Source organism: Pleuronectes platessa, chromosome 6 (genome assembly GCF_947347685.1).
Source record: "Pleuronectes platessa chromosome 6, fPlePla1.1, whole genome shotgun sequence".
NCBI lineage: Eukaryota > Metazoa > Chordata > Actinopteri > Pleuronectiformes > Pleuronectidae > Pleuronectes > Pleuronectes platessa.
Genome location: NC_070631.1, coordinates 11,638,559 through 11,656,723, shown reverse-complemented (window position 1 = coordinate 11,656,723; position 18,165 = coordinate 11,638,559). Strand labels below are relative to the sequence as shown.

At 41.7% G+C, this 18,165-nt stretch overlaps 1 protein-coding gene across 1 annotated transcript; it reads right to left on the bottom strand.

The window, feature by feature from the left end:
* Positions 1-294: 294 nt before the first annotated feature.
* On the bottom strand, positions 295-16,545 carry LOC128442321 (plakophilin-1). Its single transcript, XM_053424727.1, has 15 exons — positions 16,195-16,545; positions 13,093-13,214; positions 8,893-9,072; positions 8,571-8,767; positions 8,088-8,229; positions 7,687-7,894; positions 6,559-6,727; positions 6,296-6,413; positions 4,391-4,555; positions 4,130-4,306; positions 3,614-3,767; positions 3,346-3,532; positions 2,358-2,442; positions 1,714-1,823; positions 295-1,571 (listed from the first exon to the last, which is right to left on the bottom strand). The coding sequence occupies exons 1-14, from the start codon at positions 16,376-16,378 to the stop codon at positions 1,749-1,751; spliced, it is 2,163 nt and encodes a 720-aa protein (XP_053280702.1). The 5' UTR covers positions 16,379-16,545; the 3' UTR covers positions 295-1,571; positions 1,714-1,748.
* Positions 16,546-18,165: the final 1,620 nt, after the last annotated feature.

The following is an 18,165-nucleotide window of genomic DNA, read 5'->3' as shown; positions in this document are numbered from 1 at the left end:
TACAGGGATAGTCGAGGGATCAGTAATGCTGTTTTTCCCCAAAAAGCATTTAAATCTGAAAAGCGGATTTCAGTACACAGGACAGTAAATTGGCCATGAGAGCAGAAACCATATAATGCATGTATAAGTATAATGTGCAGCTGTCAACAGATCAGAATGAACTAGATTCATGCTCAAGGGCTCGGTCCCTTCATTATCTCTTTTGCGTTCACCAGGCTGTGTGTATATTCCAAACCTCTAGTTTATGTGAGAAAAGAAAACAATAGTGGAAAAAAAAATAACAATACATGGGCCTAGAATTTCTCAATTTTAATAGGCATGTTAATGACAAAGCTATATGATACAAAAAGGCACGTAGTATTCCACTGTAAAGGAACAGTTTGACATTTTGAGAAGGTTCATTATTTGAAGTTGCTGGCAGCTGCATGTTTTTCCCTTTTGACAGAATCAGGCTAGCTGTTTCCCTCCGTTTCAAGCCTTTGTGCTAAGCTAACTAAACTAAGCTAAATGAGCTAAGCTGACTGTTAGCATGCTGTAGCTTCATATTTAATACCGAGACATGAGTGTGGTATCAATCTTTCATTTTAACTCACGGCAAAGAAATGCAAATAAGCGTTTCTCAAAATGTCAAACAATTTATTGAATTATTTCGACATGTTTGTTGAACGCAGACAACAGAATGAAGTATAAAAAAAAACGGCATTAAACCTGACAAACAATGTAGCATTTCTTTGGTTTCGTGTGAAAATCCAAGTCCTATTTCTTTCTTGACCGGAGCGTTAGCTCAGTTTCTTACATACTGTAGGTACATTCAACATATATTGTTTATTTTTATATATTTGTTTATTTTTATTGCTTTTCTTATGTGTGTTGTATTTATTGTGTTTTTGTGTTTCAATGTTCATTGTATGCACCAATAACCAGAGCAAATTCCTTGTAGGTGTAAACCTACTTGGCATTAAATACTTTCGGATTCTGATTCTGATCTGATATGAAACCATCTTCAACCTTCTAACTCCAAAAATACTTAACAACAAAACAGATATTTTCATGAGATTGTTACTGACAGAACACTCTTTAGGTGGATGAGGACAGGAACAATATCACAAAGAACACAATCTTTGTTTGTCTTTCCAACTTTTCACATACTTTTCTCAATGCTTTCAGTATCCGCTGCTCAGTCTTCAAGGCCACTGTAGATATTATATTTCTTAGTTGCTGCACAGATGAATGTGACAGCAATGATATGATAAATCGTAAAAAGTTCAATGAAGATAACGTCGTCTGTCCACAATATTGCTCACAGGCTGTAAAAACTAGGTTTCAGCACACTTAACCTACCAAAAACACACTCACCTATATTTATATAAACACAGAGAAACTTATCCAAATTAAATACATACAACACCGCAGGATTACTCATGAAATTAAAAGCTCACTCTTCTCTAAAGTATGTACACTATACTATTGACTCCTAATGGGATCTCTCAGCCAGGCTGTTATTTGAAGAATTCCCCTCTCCTTGTTGTAAGGGTGTGGCCGCAGCAGTGTTTAAACATGCTGGTTTCCGTCTGCATGAACACACACGAGCACAAAAGAAGGAAAGAGAGAGGAGAGGCACAGAGAAAAGGTTTTAATCCATTTGATACAATCTGCACTGATAGTTTAAATCCTGACTACACGGATTAACAAGTGGCCAAAACTGAACTGTACCTCTCGGGTCCTGTGCTGCCGCCAGTCCTTCATGCTCAGTCGATGATTTGCGCCGACCTTTGCGCTTGTGTAGTGTTGTCATTGACAAAAAGGGACTTGGCCAATCCCAGCTGTGGATCAAAATGTTGAAAAGGAGTCAGTGAAGGCTGTCGCACAACAGCTAACACCCACAAGAGGCAGCCTTGCACTTAATGTGAGAGGAAACACTGCGTCAACCGTTTAATCATTGCCTCTGTACATCTGATAAGCACATTTGGTCACACTTGCACATTTATACACAAGCTTCGAGGTAATGTTCTCTCATATTCTGTCCCTCCTCATCTGCACTTTCTTGACTTCCTCTATATCATTCTCTTCTCATTCCCATGTGTTAATCTTCCTGTAATAGACAGCGCATGCTGAAAACCCGTCTGCCAGGATTCCAGTGTGACTGTTTCTGTATTCACTGAACTCCTGGGTGTGGCAGGTGGGAAGGGAAAGTGACTGTGTGAGCCGCAGGAGTAATAACAAACACCCATCGTTTAAAGCCGGGCCCTCCCAGTGTTTGTGCAATGCAGCATGAGTTTGTGCTAAAATGGAACAAAATTCTTGGGTTATATCATAGTCCGCTGCAAATGTTTGCACATTATCTCAGACTAATTTACCTTCTTGGCGGCACCTTGAAGACCCTTCTCGTTCCACAAGTTGTAGAGCAGCAATGAGGCTGCTGTGCTGCCTTTGGGGAAAGACCTGTGACGGAGGGCAGAGGACAGTGAGAAGATTTGCAGCACAAGACAAAAAAAGAGCAGCTCGAAAATATGAAAGGATTGTGGAAGCAAACAGGCACTAAAAATATCACCTGCACTTTTGCTATTTTAGACATGTTTACATAGCTTTATGTTGACTGAGAGACTGTTTGTGCTGCAAAAAAAAACCTTTACAACAAACTGCAGCAGCTCAGTTTAAGAAGTCCTGTATTAGTCCCACAATGGGGACATTTGCAAAGTTACAGCAGCAGAAAATCATTAAATAAGTAGCATGCAGTACTTGGAAGAAGGAATAGAAAGAAATAGAAATATAGAACAAATATATAGAAAAAATATAAATGTAATTAAACTGGTATTTACAGTGTAAAGAAATATAATATGTGTCAGAATATGTACGGCGAATGGATTGCTTATAACCGTGTATACTGCACAGACGGGTCAGAAGTGAACCTGCTATAGAGGACTCCAGCCACAGTACATCACCTGCTTCATCATAACTATTTTTGTCAGCAGTGTGAGCACCAACAAATAAATTCCAGACAAAAAAAGTGGCTGTGGCTGAGCAGGTCGCACGGGTTGTCCACTAAATGGAAGGTCGGCGGTTTAATCCCTGACGCCAGCAGTCTGTGTGTGAAAGTACCCTTGGGGCAAAATGCTAAACCCTGACCTTTTAAAGTGGTTGAAAAGAAAAGAGCTGGACTCAACATGCAGATCTCACAATATACACAGATAAACTTATGAGAGGCAAAACAACTTTATTCAAACATCCCCTTGCAGTTAGAGAGATAGTTCAATACGGCTTACATGAGTCGGTGAAATGCATCCTAGCTTGTCACAGCTATAAAAGCTGAATCTCCCATACAGAATTGAATAAATAAAAGCTCACCCATTCTCGCTGAGGTCAGCTAGTGACCTCACCAGTGCTTCATTAAGGACCTTCTTGCCGACCTCAGGTTCTGCCAACATCAGAGTCCGAGCTGTGTTGCAGGCTGCTGATATGGTTTTATCGTCTTTTCCCATTTCCCGGGGGCCGGCGGAAAGGAGGCTTGTGAGATCCGGCAGAATCTGCTTTGCTACAGAGAAGAAATGGGAAACATTAACTACATTTTGTAAGGATGCAACTGGTATTATCAACCACTCGTGCATCTTCTTACCCATGGTAGGCTGCACACTGGAGGTTCGACACATGTTACTCAGCAGGGAAATGGCGGCCTTCTGCAGGGCCCCGCAAGACGACTTCAACAGAGGAGAAATGTGCGGCAGAGCGCCCAACTTCTGAACCAGAATCCTGCTCACGGCCACGGAGCCCTGAAACCACAGCAGAACAAAGAAGGACAAGAGGAGGAAAACATCAGTTGTAATCTCGTTACTAACTCTAGCAGTCGATATTTATCCTAGGTTTAAATTCTTTAGATCCATTTGACTTCGTAATAATTTGGTGGTTGCATCGTTACCGATTTTCCTGTTTTCAAAGATCTTTCATTCACCAATTACCACTGAATCCAGGCATACAAAGCTCCTTCTGTTCTCAGTTGTTGTGCTGTTGTGTCATTCATCCCACCACCTCTCCACCCCTGTGGCTTTCCTCCTCTCCTAAATCAATCTGAGATGATCCTGATGGTCCTTTAGCGAAAGAGGTTAGGCCTCATAGTTGCCTTCTTTGCACTCACCCCCCCATTGCCGGCTGTGAGGTTCCGCAGGGCACCGCAGCAGGCCTCCAGGGTGGCATCTTTCTGGGACGAGCCCAGCAGGGACAGGTAGGTTTTCATGGCTTTCGGATGGCACAGCCACTTTTCGCCTGAAGCGTCGCTGTCCTCTGGCATTGCCTGATCCATATCAAACAAAAACTGAGGAGAGAGGAAGACAGGAGACTGTAAATGGGGTTGATATTGCAGACATGGATGGAGGTGCGCGTGCTGGTTGATGCTCACCTCCTTTTGAACCTTGCCACTCCTGGGGCTGAAGCATCCAATCGGGGGGCTTTTCTTAGTCTCGTGCTGTCTCTCGAGTTGACAGTACTTGGCAAAGGACGCTGGGGACTCCGCCTCTAGTTGGTAGGACAAGTTGTGGAGAATGCATACACAGTTCTCCACAGACTAGAGGAGAGGAACAGAGAGGTTGTTAACTACACTGTTAATATCGTCAATGCAGTGCACCCCCCCCCCCTTCTAGCATCAACTGTTTGAGCAAATGTCCACCTAGATCGGAAGTAAACATATTTTAATTGATGTAGTGGCCGTTTACTATCATCGAAACTCCTCTAGACTTAGTCTGCAGAGTGTCTTACTTTGACTTGTGTTCTAATGAATTAAAGTCGACCTTATTGCAAAAACCCAATGTACTCACACCTGAGGCAGGAAAAATTAAACGAGGGTTTATTTGAACATACCTCAAGCATCACTGCAGGTGATCCATCACACCGTTTCAGCACGACCCATTGCTAACTAATGCTGTATCCTTTACTGTTTGTCACAAAGTCAAAAAACTTTTGTCGAATCAATTCTCTGCTGAATTTTCTCAAAACTTTTACCCGTGCAACACTTACTTGATGTAAGCTATAACAATAAAAATGTATTTTAACAACAATAGAAAACACAACCCAGCCTTATCCATTATTCAAACAAACACTGACTATTCTACTAACAGTATTGGCTCATACATTACATGTCATGATGACATATTTGACAAGGACATGCACTCAAGTGGCTTTTACAACTGATTTGTAAAATGATCCCATACGAAAGAGCCACGGCAACATGTCACAGTTTATTAAAGGAAGCTAATGTGTCACTTTTACAAACCTGACATTAAACAAACAAAGCATATTATCACTCAGTCTTTCATACTACTGAAAATCACACTCAGGTCCTTCATTAAAAGAGGCCTGTGTAAACTGTGCAAGCACAGACATGGAATTAAATACACACCCACACCCCAACTTTGAGCAGGCACACATACAGTATGAGCACCCACTAATTATATACACACTGTAGCTCTGAGGATGTACAGCATGCGAGTGTTCGCTTGTATTCGTTCTGTTTAGTGTGTACGTGCACTAAAAGATATTTACAGGAACTACGAGTTCACAGCAGCACGACTACAACCATGGCTGCTCTCATCTGCGCCCAGGCACAATTCAGTGTGAACAAGGTAGACCGAAACAACAACACCCTGACCCAAGGGAAAACAATGCTGTGGCCTAGTATAGAAAAAGATTGTCCTTAATTACAAGATCAGCAGTGCATCTATTCGATTAATGATGTTTTATCTTCAAGTATCTGAAAGAATTGTACAAATATCAATACTGCAACTCCTGGAATATCTAAAAATAGTGAAAAATGCACAATTTGCTCAAGCACACGGTCATAGAGTTTCCTGCTTTGGCCAACCCGTAGTGGAAAATCCTTAAATAGTCAGCTTACAGTGATTTAAAACAAATAAAACAATACATCTATAAAAAGATTGTTACTATCACGCTTATAAGAGACTTAGTAACTCAAATATCAATGTTTCTAATTTCTGGAAAATAAGTCGATCAACTTAAGAGGACAAAATGATGAATATTTCTACTCAACAGGATCAGTTTTACCGGTGGTAGGAGGGGGGGTGGAGGAGTTCAGAAGCCAACAGACAATTATTTCCATGCACGTCAAAAGTTAACTCTGATAACTCCATGATTATTTTTGTCCAGAAGTTTAATAAAGGAGGTCGAATCAGCAATGGGACAATGATAATAAAAATAATGATAATGCTAACAACTTTTCCATTTACAAATTAGGGGTGGATGGGTTATGCTGATGTCGATGAGAGAGGTAGAGCAGCTGTTGGAGTTGTACCTTGTCATCAGGATTATCCTCCGCAACACAGGACTGGATGTAACTCATGAGGGAGTCGATGAGGCCACTGCATTGTCTCATTTCTTGTCTCTTCCCCTTCTCACAACAGCTCAGGTTCCTAAACACATCATTCAGACATTCATTTAACTCTGCATGGACACACGTCGACCACATGATGAGCAGATGCCTCTAGAGCAGTGACTTGCAGTGTACGCAAACATGACAATCATCCATATAAAAGGAATCTTCTGAAGCGTTCTCACCGCAGGCACCCCGTGGCGTTGCAGAAGACATCGGGGTGAATGTTGTTGTTGGCGCTGTTGTCCGACCAGCATGTGAACGGCACCACCACATTCTCGGTCAAGGCGGGCAGTGCAGTTTGTGTGAGTTCTGTCTTCAGTTCATCGGTAGACGACAGGTTCCATAGCAGGCCTACAAAGTACAACACAAAGGAAGTTGGTCAAAACACACTTGACTTTTTCTTTAGGTGTCAATTTTTATTAAAATCTATATCGATACATTTTGGAAAAAATGTTAAACTCTATTAGCACATACATTTGGATATAATACCATAAGGACAAATATTAGGCTTGGGTTTTCCGAGCTTCTACATATGCGGGTTACCTAAACTTACATTTACACAAAACTCCTTGGATATTGCCTAGACCTTTTTTTTGTAGGCAATCGTTATTATTCTAATTTTCTAAGTAAAAGCAGGAATTGTGTATATAATGGACGACTCTTTTTGGTGATTTCCTGTTGGGGAAAATAAACATTTTTCAACAGACTAAATGGTAAATGTTTGAGAATGTTAAAATGGAATGACAGCCAACAGCTATTTTCTATGTAAAGATTGTAGTGGTGTCCTGACAGAGTGAGACTGTGTGTGTGTTGTAAATTGAGCTTTGTCTTTGTAACCGGTCCGGCCGCACGTTCATGTTTGTGCATGCGAGTCCCTCCCTGTGCATCTATTGGCTGTCAACCAGTCATAAAGCGTGATGACCCCAGCTCAAATCTGCACTCAGTCATGTAAACCTGGAAATGAATACTATCACATATATAACCTTTAAAACCCTATTTCCCTTCATTATTATAATTCCAATTTCATGTTACAAAAATTTTAGTTTTTACGTTTGCAAGGAACAGGTTCATCTGGGCAGACAAGTAAGAGTAAAATATGCTTTTTCTGTGTATGAGAAATTCAAACTTAATATAATGTAAACCAATTGTGTGCATGTATATTATGTGTATATTCTGCTAAAACAATAAGAGTATATATATAGAATATATACTTTCTAAAAAGGCATCATGTTGTAAAGCGCATACTGCTGCTCAGTGTATGAGAGATTTCCTCCTTCCTGTTTGGGGATAGGGCGACTTTGAGGTCCTACCTGTGATTTGTTTCTGAGTGTCAGTCGAATCGGTTTTCTTTAGTAGCTGCAGAGCCTTGCCTATACCACCACAGTGTTGAACCTCCAGCTTGTTGTTCTTGTCCTTAAACACAAGGTTCCTCAGGGCGCCAGCAGCAGCCTGGCCCACCCCGGGGCTGGGGCTCTCCAGAAGTTTCACCAGAGGAGGGATGCCCCCTAGTTCTAAAACCTGCAACACAGAAGCGAGGTGGGGACGGATGAGGCGTGGCCATAGCTTTCTCCGCCCTTTCCTTCAAGGCAGGTTAACCTCACAGAGACCTCGCAGGTTAACCTCACAGCTTGTATCTCTACACTCGGCTATAAGACAATACTGAACAGCACCGCTGTGTCTAAAGGTCTTTATAGTATATTTGTGCTCAGACCTCCTCTTTGGCACGCTCCTCTTTGAAGGTGGTGTGTTGGATGAAGGTGGCTCCGCACTGCTTGAAATTCTCATCAGGGTGAGACAGATACTCTACAGCCTGCTGCAGGGTCAGCTCTGATACGTTTATCCCACTGTCCACACTGGAGAAACAGAAATGACATAATTTATTTAATTAGCTTCTTATGAACATTAGAGCATGTAAGCCAACCCAACCTGAATAAACCTGAACATGTGCAGAATATGTCTCCTTTAATTTCAAGTAGGAATTGAAAAACATGGAAGGACACTGAAGCACTAAATGAAAATCTTTTCGCCAGATCTGCCAAAAGCAGTACTTTTTATTTCTCCATGTCCCTTCCCGGGCTCCGCACTTGACAACACACACATTCACAGTGTGAAGCCGATAAGATGAAAGGTCCCAAATATATACTGTTTTTCCAGAGACAGATTTGAAAACAAGATGCAAGGAGGGTGAGCTCACGCTGATTGCTGCAGATGCATCATGGTTGTTTTCATGGTTCCCATCCTGCCCTCAGTGTAGGAGTGGGCCGACGGTTGCTGGACAATGCGTGTCTGGCTGTTGGTCATGGTATTGCCGTTGGTCATGGAGTATGTGCTGTGTCTATTGGTTGAGGCGTAGAGGGAGTGCTGGCTTTGGAGCCCCTGACCCTTGGCTCTCTGAATAAAGAGCGATTCACAATGATTAGCTGGTACCGTGGAATAACTGCAGTTTTTTTGTCTGCATAAAAATTGTAGGTGCTTCAGTGACATTGTGGGTTTAGAGAATGAGAACAACTGATCACCATGGCAGGTCCGGCAGAAAATTGAGGAGCCAAGGCAGGGTCACTGCGGCTGGCTTTCAGTTCACTGTGACCCTGGGGCCAGTTGGAGCCTTTCACTTGCTGTTCCCATCCGCCTGAGGTGCTTTGATATCTTCCTCTGGTGGCTCTATTGGGTATGGAGCGACTCTTCTGATAGATCATCTAAAGAGAGAGACAGTTGGGTTCAGGAGATTGACTCACATGAAACGTTTCACTCACAGTTCTCCAGAGAATGAGTCACAGAAATTTATCGAAAAATGCACAACGGAAAAAATATCCATCCGGGCCGGTCGTGGCAGAAACATGCTTTTTTTCTGCTGAAATACATCATAACCCTGAGGCTTCTCTCTGGCAACAGGCCAGGTCCTGAAAAAAGTAGACAGATTTCAAAGACATCCCCTGTTAACCAAGACAGAGGAATCTGAGCTCAAAACAAGGACTGCATACCTGTTTCTTTCCCCTGTTTCCTTCTCTACCTCTCACTCAACCAAGGTAACATAATCCGTCACTGGAGACTCACTCACGCTGTGTGCGTTATGAGACTGCTGGCACTGTTGAGCACTTTCTCACAGAGGAGCTTTGTGTGTTCAAGTCGGACACAGCGTCCCTTAACGTTCACAATGATGATCTCACTAAATAACTTAATCTCCTGTGATTACGTATTGTTTTTATATCAATTACTTTGCCTTCGCTTTTTTGGCTTTGTGTCTGTGTGTGGGCGTCCGTTGTCTGTGTTCACACAGTTCCGGCTTTGCTGCTTCGCAAGAAACTTGGCATCAGCTGAGAAAACTGACAGAACATGTCCTGCTGATGCTTAAGCCATTAGTCATTTTCAGAATTAAACCTTTGTCTGCTACTAGTTTCTGTTGAAATGAATTCTGTTAGAAAACAAAATTCCCACCGGTGTTTGAACACTGAGCGCTAGTAAGGAAGGAAGTGTGCACCACTGTGATAAAGAAAAAGTTTCCCTTTTTTGAAAGAATCATAAAATTAAAATCACAAACATCAACTCACAACTATTTTCTCACAGTTAACCCCAGCAGCTGTCATGTAGATATTCTGATGTTCACTCATCGTTACATAACTTTAAATTAACACAACACTAACCATTACAACAGACAGCTTGTGTCCCCATTTGGACAAGCAGTCCTCAATAAAGTGGTTTGTAGTCTGAAATTTGTCCCCAAAATTAGCCTATGACACAGACACACACACACAGTATTTTTGTAAACCACCCTGTCCTCTGTCTGTGTACCGACTCTCCTATTTCTGTTTCAAACTGGACTGGTTGCTTGGTTACCAGCTCCATTTGAGCCCGCTACTAGGCAGCAAAAGCATGATGGAGGTCAGATCAGTCAACAACATGCTTGATTAGAGCTGGCACCGTGTTTACTCTCAAAGTGCAGCTTGCTCACTTCATCCTGTCATTTGGGTAGAAAGGGACTGACCCACCAGGCCTCTCACACACCAGGGACTGCACAGGAAGAGAAGGACGGATGCAAATCCAGGACGTAGAGCAAATACAAGCAGCACAGACGTCTGATAAGAGACCATGCACTAAAATACGAATTTATAGTTTGCAATTGGATTTAGGAGCAGGGCATAATTGTGTACTGCCAAAAAACGTCTCTCATAAACCTCTGCATCATCAAGCCATCAATGTGGAACTTTCTTTGTCTCTACATGAAAAAAACAAAAAGTCATGTATGAGTAAGGACCGGATTGCTTGCAGATTCTTGTTTCTAACATCTGGTCTGTATATTAAGTGATTCATTAACCTCATCGATCTGATAAACTGTCAGTCATGTTCTGCCAGGAAAACAGAACAAAGCAGGAAAAAAAAACATAACACACAAACACACAACAAGCAACAAGCTTCTGGTGATCCAACTTAAAAAAAAGAATATTAACCGGAACAGAACTGGCTGCAGGGTGCTTACTATATTGATTATAAAAACAATATTGACAGATTTTAGAAATTTTTATGGTATAAAAGCTCTGTCAATAATTGCACTTTTACAAAGTTTATAATGTTCAGATCACAATAACCTTCAATTAAAGGCGTGCCTAATAAAGTGGCCATATATCAATGTTGAAATATGAACATGGGGAGAGACGTCACCCCTGTTGCCATGAACTTGGACAAGGATATGAGGTTATTGGCTCCGCAATTCGTTGTTTACTGCAGAATTTAAATTAATTAAAATTTTAATTTAGCCTGTGAACCTCAGATAAGGTGACAGAATCAACACACACGCTATATGAGGCAATAGATTCGCAAGGACTGAGGATTATGAACATTCATTTGTAAGAATTCATCACCACACTCCCTAGACATGCCTCAACTCATCGTCGGTAGGTGAGGTCAGGCCACAGCAGAGCTATGTTACATATTTATACACACACACACGCACGCACGCACGCACGCACGCACGTACACACACACACACTGTGTTGAATTCGAGTTTGGTCCCGTTCAAACAAGTTGAACTCTCCTTGACTCTTAACGACAAGACACGAATTAAAAGCTACAGTGACAAAACAAATGTTCATACCCAAAATGAATAAATAATACGTCGAGATACACAAGTATGTTTTGCTACATCTTCATATATATATATATGTATATATATATATATATATATATATTTATACACAGACTCTGGTAAAATCCCACTTGCATCTATGAATGTACACAACACTTATTTTACTCACTAGTATTTTTCAAGAGCAATAGATTAAATGGTTTGATAAAAGGTGAAAACACATTAATAAGTGGTTCAGGAATTGAGCTGAGGCAAGACACTGGATCTGCTCCCAGACGTTAAATATTTACAGCCATGTAGCAACAACGCACACCTCTATTATACAATTTATTAATCGGATTAAAATCAATAACAAAATAATAATCACACACACACCCTATAAAATAACACAGAAAGAACACATCAATTAAAGTCCCAAGAGACGGTAAACCATAATTAGATCAAGAAATTGTGAGACTGAGCTAAAACGATGTGCAGTATCTTAACCGACATTTTTCCAAAGCGTCAGCATGCGACTGATAAAAGTTTGTGAACATCTTCCATCACGAGCTCAACCAGTATCCTAATGGTTTAAGGTTTCACTGAACAAGGCCTCAAACCACTCATGACCGAGTGAACCCTCCCAACCGGTGCCAACGCCGACACCTAAACTCACTGTATACACTGTGGGAATTGTTTGTGGCAAGTGCAGCTTGTTTACTTTCTGGGTACCGACAGTATTGATAATGTTTTATTGTTTACATTCAATATGTGGCTCCGACAAGAAGCTAGTTAAAGATCCAGTGTGCAAGATTTAAGTGAAAGAATATAAAATAATCCTAGCTTTTTCTTTACTAGTGTGTTATATTCTAAATTGTACAAATTGTTGTTTTCGTTACCCTTTAGTCTTAAAAACATTATTTCGATTGGGAGCGGGTCCTCTCTAGGTAGGCGGCCATGTTTTTTACAGTAGCCCAAACAGGACAAACTAAACACCTTTTGAGTTTTTATGGAAACGGAAAACTACCACAGGTTCTCTCTCATGTTTGGAAGGGGAGGGAGAAGTGAAGGGTATTCAGCTGCAACATGCAACTTCATCACTGGATTTCACTAAATTCTACACACTGAACCTTTAACTTAGCTTAGCATGAAGACTGGAAATAGGCTGGAACAGCTAGCCTGGCTTTGTCCACTTCCTTTGTGCCTGAATATTTCTCTGCTGGTTGTGTCAAGTCACTGTAACCCACCAGGAAATAATCCTGCACATAACTCCTTGTAAAACCATAACGTCATTTTTATAATTGGGTATAAGTGTAAAATAACCAAACAATAGTGAGCCTCTGGTTAGATACATTTTCCCATTAACCTTTATGCAATAATTAGCTGCATTACAATGTGAATTTAACAAGTTATATTCACATTGTAATGCAGCTCCTAGTTTGTTTTCAGAAGCTTAATCTGTATTACCAAACAAGACACAGCTTCTATATGGATAAAACCTTAATGCAGGTACATATTTATGTGAATTATCTGTGATTATGGTAAAAAAAAAACATGACTTAGTCTTCCTCTGCAGAGTCTGTGAAAGGGAGTAGGATTTCCACTATGATCATCTCGCTACAATAACACACTGTGCAGTCACATGAGGAACAATTACCGCTTTGTTGTGGCCTGCTGACATGCTGGAGCTGCTGTGGCTGAAGGTGCCATTTGCTTTGGACGGAGTAAACTTGAACGTTCCAAACTCGGAATCTGATGTCAAGGACTGCTCGAACAAACCTGGTGAAAGAGGAGAAGGGTGAGAAAAAGGGAAAAGAACAACAGAGAGGCACAGAGGGAATGAAGGATGCAGGATTTGAAGTACAGAGAGTTTAGTTTACTATGGTTAGGCCTGTTTTTGAATAATGTCAAGTTGACATCGAGAGACAGATAAAACCAGGGAGCATCAAACATGCTGGCAAGACAGCACGAGGGTGTGGTTGGAATTTGGCCCCTTCATGTGGGCATCAGGATTTCATCAGATTGAAAATTCAGTGTGGTCAAAAGAGGTATGTTATTATTTGTTCTATCTATCCACATGTTTAGGTGATATCTGGTTCCCACGCAGTAACATCGAATTCCCCCTTAAATTAAGAATTAAACAAAATCACAACATAATTTCATACCAACATTTGCGCTTGATCACCTACAGAGTAATCAGACTGACTCTGGTGTGTGTCACTGGATTAATAGACTTCTGCCTTGGTATATGGTGGATAAATCACCCTTGAATGAGGGTGATTCAATAACTGGTATTAAAGAGGACAAATAAAAGAGGGATGGGCCAGAGGGATTTGAAGAAGTCAATTAAAAAAAGTGATGAACCAATATATGAATCAATTTAAAAAACGAGATAAAAACCACTCCGATTTATTTCAAATGTTTAATACTTAAATGAAAAAGTTTGTGAATCTATATATTGTTATAGGCACATAAACAGCCAAATCCAAATATCTGACTTAAGGAATGGCACACATCGAGATGCATGACTGCCTTTCCTCAAGTCACACAGACATGACATCATGTTCCTCACAGTCTGCACCCGTCAAGCATTACCCTTCACGTGGAAGCCTGTTTTAGCACCTTCGCCTCGTCTGTCTCGTCGGATGATTCATGTGAACATGAAGCCTAACTGCCACATGGTGCCAAATGTAAGGATGCCACTTCACCATTACAGGATTATTGCAGTCATAACAGTGGCATAATCATCAGGGTGAGAGCATGTACGTGAGGGCAGTGCCGGAGAAGAACATGTCTCCACCAGTCATTTTAAAGGGTCAGCTCATCTGAATCATAAATAAACCTGCAGTGGGGGGGGGGGGGGGGGGGGGGGCGGTCTCTTGGCCTCCGAGCAGAAACAATAAACCTGTTTTCTAGATAGTGCACAGACCTCACTGCTTTCTTCCAGAGAGATGATTTCTGTGCACATTGAGGATGAACTAGAAACTGAAATAATAATGTTAAAAGAGCATATTTCTAGAAGGCCTACAACATGGACTTTGACAACATCGTCCCTCCTTCTGTTTTAACCGAACTATAATGATCTTTCTCTTCTAGCGTCTTTGAGGAGCACACACAAAATTCAGCAGCAGAAACTTCGCAAAGTGAGATCTTCTCCCTCCTAAGCTCGTACGAACTAAGTTATCGACATGGTTCGATCCCACTTGTACGGAGTGGGCAAATTTACATTTTCTAATATGGTTAGCCTTCCACTTAAAACGTGATAGGACTCAATAGGTCCTGGGTGTTAACAAATTGGTGAGTGTCCAAATAACTTATAATCCACTGTGCTGCAACAAGCTGTTCTGAACAATATAATTACTGAACGAGTTTCTTAAACGATGCCTTTGCCACAGGCCAAAAGCTCGAGGGCTTGAGAGGCTATGTTTGTAAATCAACCGCAATGTGTTGTTCTAGATATTTACCCCGAGCAAAGTTTTCCCAGCCATGATTTAAACTGACACTTAAAGAAGCTTTTTCTTAAGAGAAGACAGTTTGTCAGAATCACGATTTAACTTAACCTTTAAGGTTTTATTCATGTACTTTATTCACTTGATGTTAGAGATGTTGTTAGAGATGTTCTGATATCGATACCAGCATCAGAAATGTCTCTGATGCCAAAAAGTCGGGTCAGTCATGCAGGTGTATTGTTTTCTGATACCCTGAAATAACTTTTTTCCTGCTGCACTGGCGAAGAAGTAGTGAACCATCATAAGAACCATCAGAAACATAATTTTTTTTTTTTCAAAGGGGTTTAACCTGAGCCAGGACATCCAGCACCGACAGCAATCGTCCCCTCCACACAGGGTTAGCACAGCTGTTAAAATGCATTGCACAAGCTGTTCATTTTCCAAATGCACTGGTATCGGACCAGAACTCGTAAATGAATCAGGAAGGGAAAAGTGGTATCGGAACATAGTGGGTCTGCTTTTGCTGTACATCTCTTATTTGGAGCCACACTTTTCTCTGTGGGTGACAACAATTTGAAGAGAGCCAACTTCAAACTGTCAGGGATGTCTTCAACATGCGGGCCACATATTTCAAAACCACTTAAGGCATTGAGAGTTCCAGCAAGACAGCCAATTAGCACACAGACAAACTACTCTGCAGACCATTTACTCCACTGTTGCCATTTAACCACCACGCTCAGTATCGCAACTCAAACCAGAGGAGACGCTATCATCTCACAAGATGTAAACATTTTGGTGGATTCTTCTCATAATGGGGTTGTTTTGAAATACTTGAAAATGTAATTTCCCCAAATGTGTGTGTGTGGGATTTTGCAAGCCCAAGGGCTGCATTCCTCATCGACAGGGAGAAACAGCTCAGCCTGGATGAGCGGAATATATGTCTGACAGCAAGCAATGAATCACACCAACAACACTCATGTCGGTGGATCCAGCAGCACCAGGGGATCATATTTCACACGCCTGTATCACAAAGTCTGTTTGAAGACAAAAAGAAACTCAAAAAGATGAACACAACTCCCCGCCGGTCACTGGGTTTCTGCCCTGAGGACGTCATCCTCTCACACTGAACAATCACACTAAAAACAGCAGGAATGTTTATCTTCATGGGGACACAACATTAGAGTTTAGAGGCTGCAGCAGCCATTTCTGGAGGAGTGCATCACACTGACACTTAACAGGTTAGTAGATCAGGACACAGCTAATTTATTGTGCAGTATAGTTTCACCCTGTGGTGTTTTGCCGGGTTCTACCTGGAGCGGACGCAGACGGGTGTCCGTTCTTCCAGGATTTGGACTTGCCCCTCTTGATGGTGTGCACCTGCTCGAGCACGCGCTGCTGTCCCGAGCGCAGCTTCTTGTCGGAGGGCAGCGCGAGCGACGTGTCCTCCACGCCCCTGATGGTCATCGCCGATCTCAGCGGCTCCAACGCCGTCATCTTCCCCCGGTGAGAGAGCCCGGGGAGGGGTCGGTCGGACCGGTGTCCGAAGGGTCACAGAGAATAAAGGATCCCCCAGAAAAGCCTGAACACAAACACAAAGCGCGGGCTCGAGGTGGAGAAGTGCGGAGCCTCTTGTGCGCAGTGAACGCGGATGACCTTCCAAGAGATACAATGTTCCCACAGGAGGAGCGGCGGGGAGCTCCACCCTCACGGGACCGCGCCCCGTCGAGATGGGACACCTGTGGGTGGGGTCAGCAGAGTTCACAGGCAGGTGTGAAGGGAGGGGGGGGGTGAAGCAGAGCTGCGCACTCACTCATGCACTGAGGTTAACGCGGGCCGCCAAGTGTGTAACAATTGGAAGAAGTGAGTAACGTCTGCGAAAAGTGTGTAATGTCTGCAAAAAAGTGTGTAATGTCTGCAAAATGGTGTGTACCGTGTGAAAAGTGTGTAACGTGAAAGTGTACCACATGTGAAAAAAGAGTGAAACATGTGAAAAAGTCTTTGAAACATCTGAAAATAGTGTGTGAGGACTGAAAATATTGTGACATCTGCATTTGTCTGTTGCTCTGCTGCCTCCACCTGTCACCTACAGACACACAGTGACACAGACAGGCCTCCATGACAATGAACAGTGTAGGTTATGTAAGAAATAACACATTAACACAGTTCCTAACCGGTGGTGGAACGTATATAACTACTGTATGTAGCCTCTGGTTTTATGCCTTGTACTTTATTTAACAGATGCAATTTTGTTTTTCAAATTCTGAAATAAAATAATTTATCATAACTTTGGATTTTCTTTATTTATAAGAAGTCAAATCTCTCTCTATATATATTCAAATCTTCATGAAATATAACTTTTGAAACTTTTGAAAAAAGGCTCCTTTTCGTGTCGGCCTGCTCCGGAGGATTTGATAACTTGTCAATTTATATGAATGTCATATTTAACTTCCTTTTTATCAACAAAATGTGTAATCTAACTTCACTTATGTATACAAGTGTTGAAAACAGTGTGTCCTCAGGAAGCACCTTTCGCTGTATCAACTGTACAGTACACAAGAGGGTGACCATCTTCTTTTATCCAGGTCATGCAGGTGAACAAAGGGAATTTGACATGCTCATGTTTCTTAAAGTCGTTTCACCAACATGTCTCCAGGAAACAGCAAGTCCAGTTCCCACATGTGTAAAACTCCTGCACTAAGAAGACTTTCAATGTTCATATTCAAACCCACATAATATATAATACATTGATAAACCATTGCACTGTAGATACCAGCAGTATATAGAAAATAAGAGTCACCTGCACCAGCTCCACCATTAAAACGCTGGTTACCAGAAGAGATAATGTGAGCTCTGATTACCTGGATTGTTTTTACTAAGTTACTTCCGGTGACATTTCTCCACCACACCCTTCACCTCAACTCTGTCAAGATAATGAACGCATGTTACACCTGTAGAATATGCACATGGACATGTATGTGACACAAAGTCAACACCCATTCAGCTGCTCTTTGTAGATGTTCCTACCAGAGATTTTATCTGAGACAGATGGAGAAAGATGAGTCAGAGAAATAGTTTTGTCTGTTGATAGAATGTTAATCCCCTCAGGCCGAGGGAGATTTTGGTTCAGGACAAGGACGTGATGTTAGATAAGATTGAACGGTTTAAGAACCGGTTTGGAGAAGGGGACATATCACTGATTTAAGGAGATATATGTAAACAAGCCACCTGCTAAACTAGGTTAGCCATCGTCTTTCACTGTTGCCACGTTGGTATGTTTAATC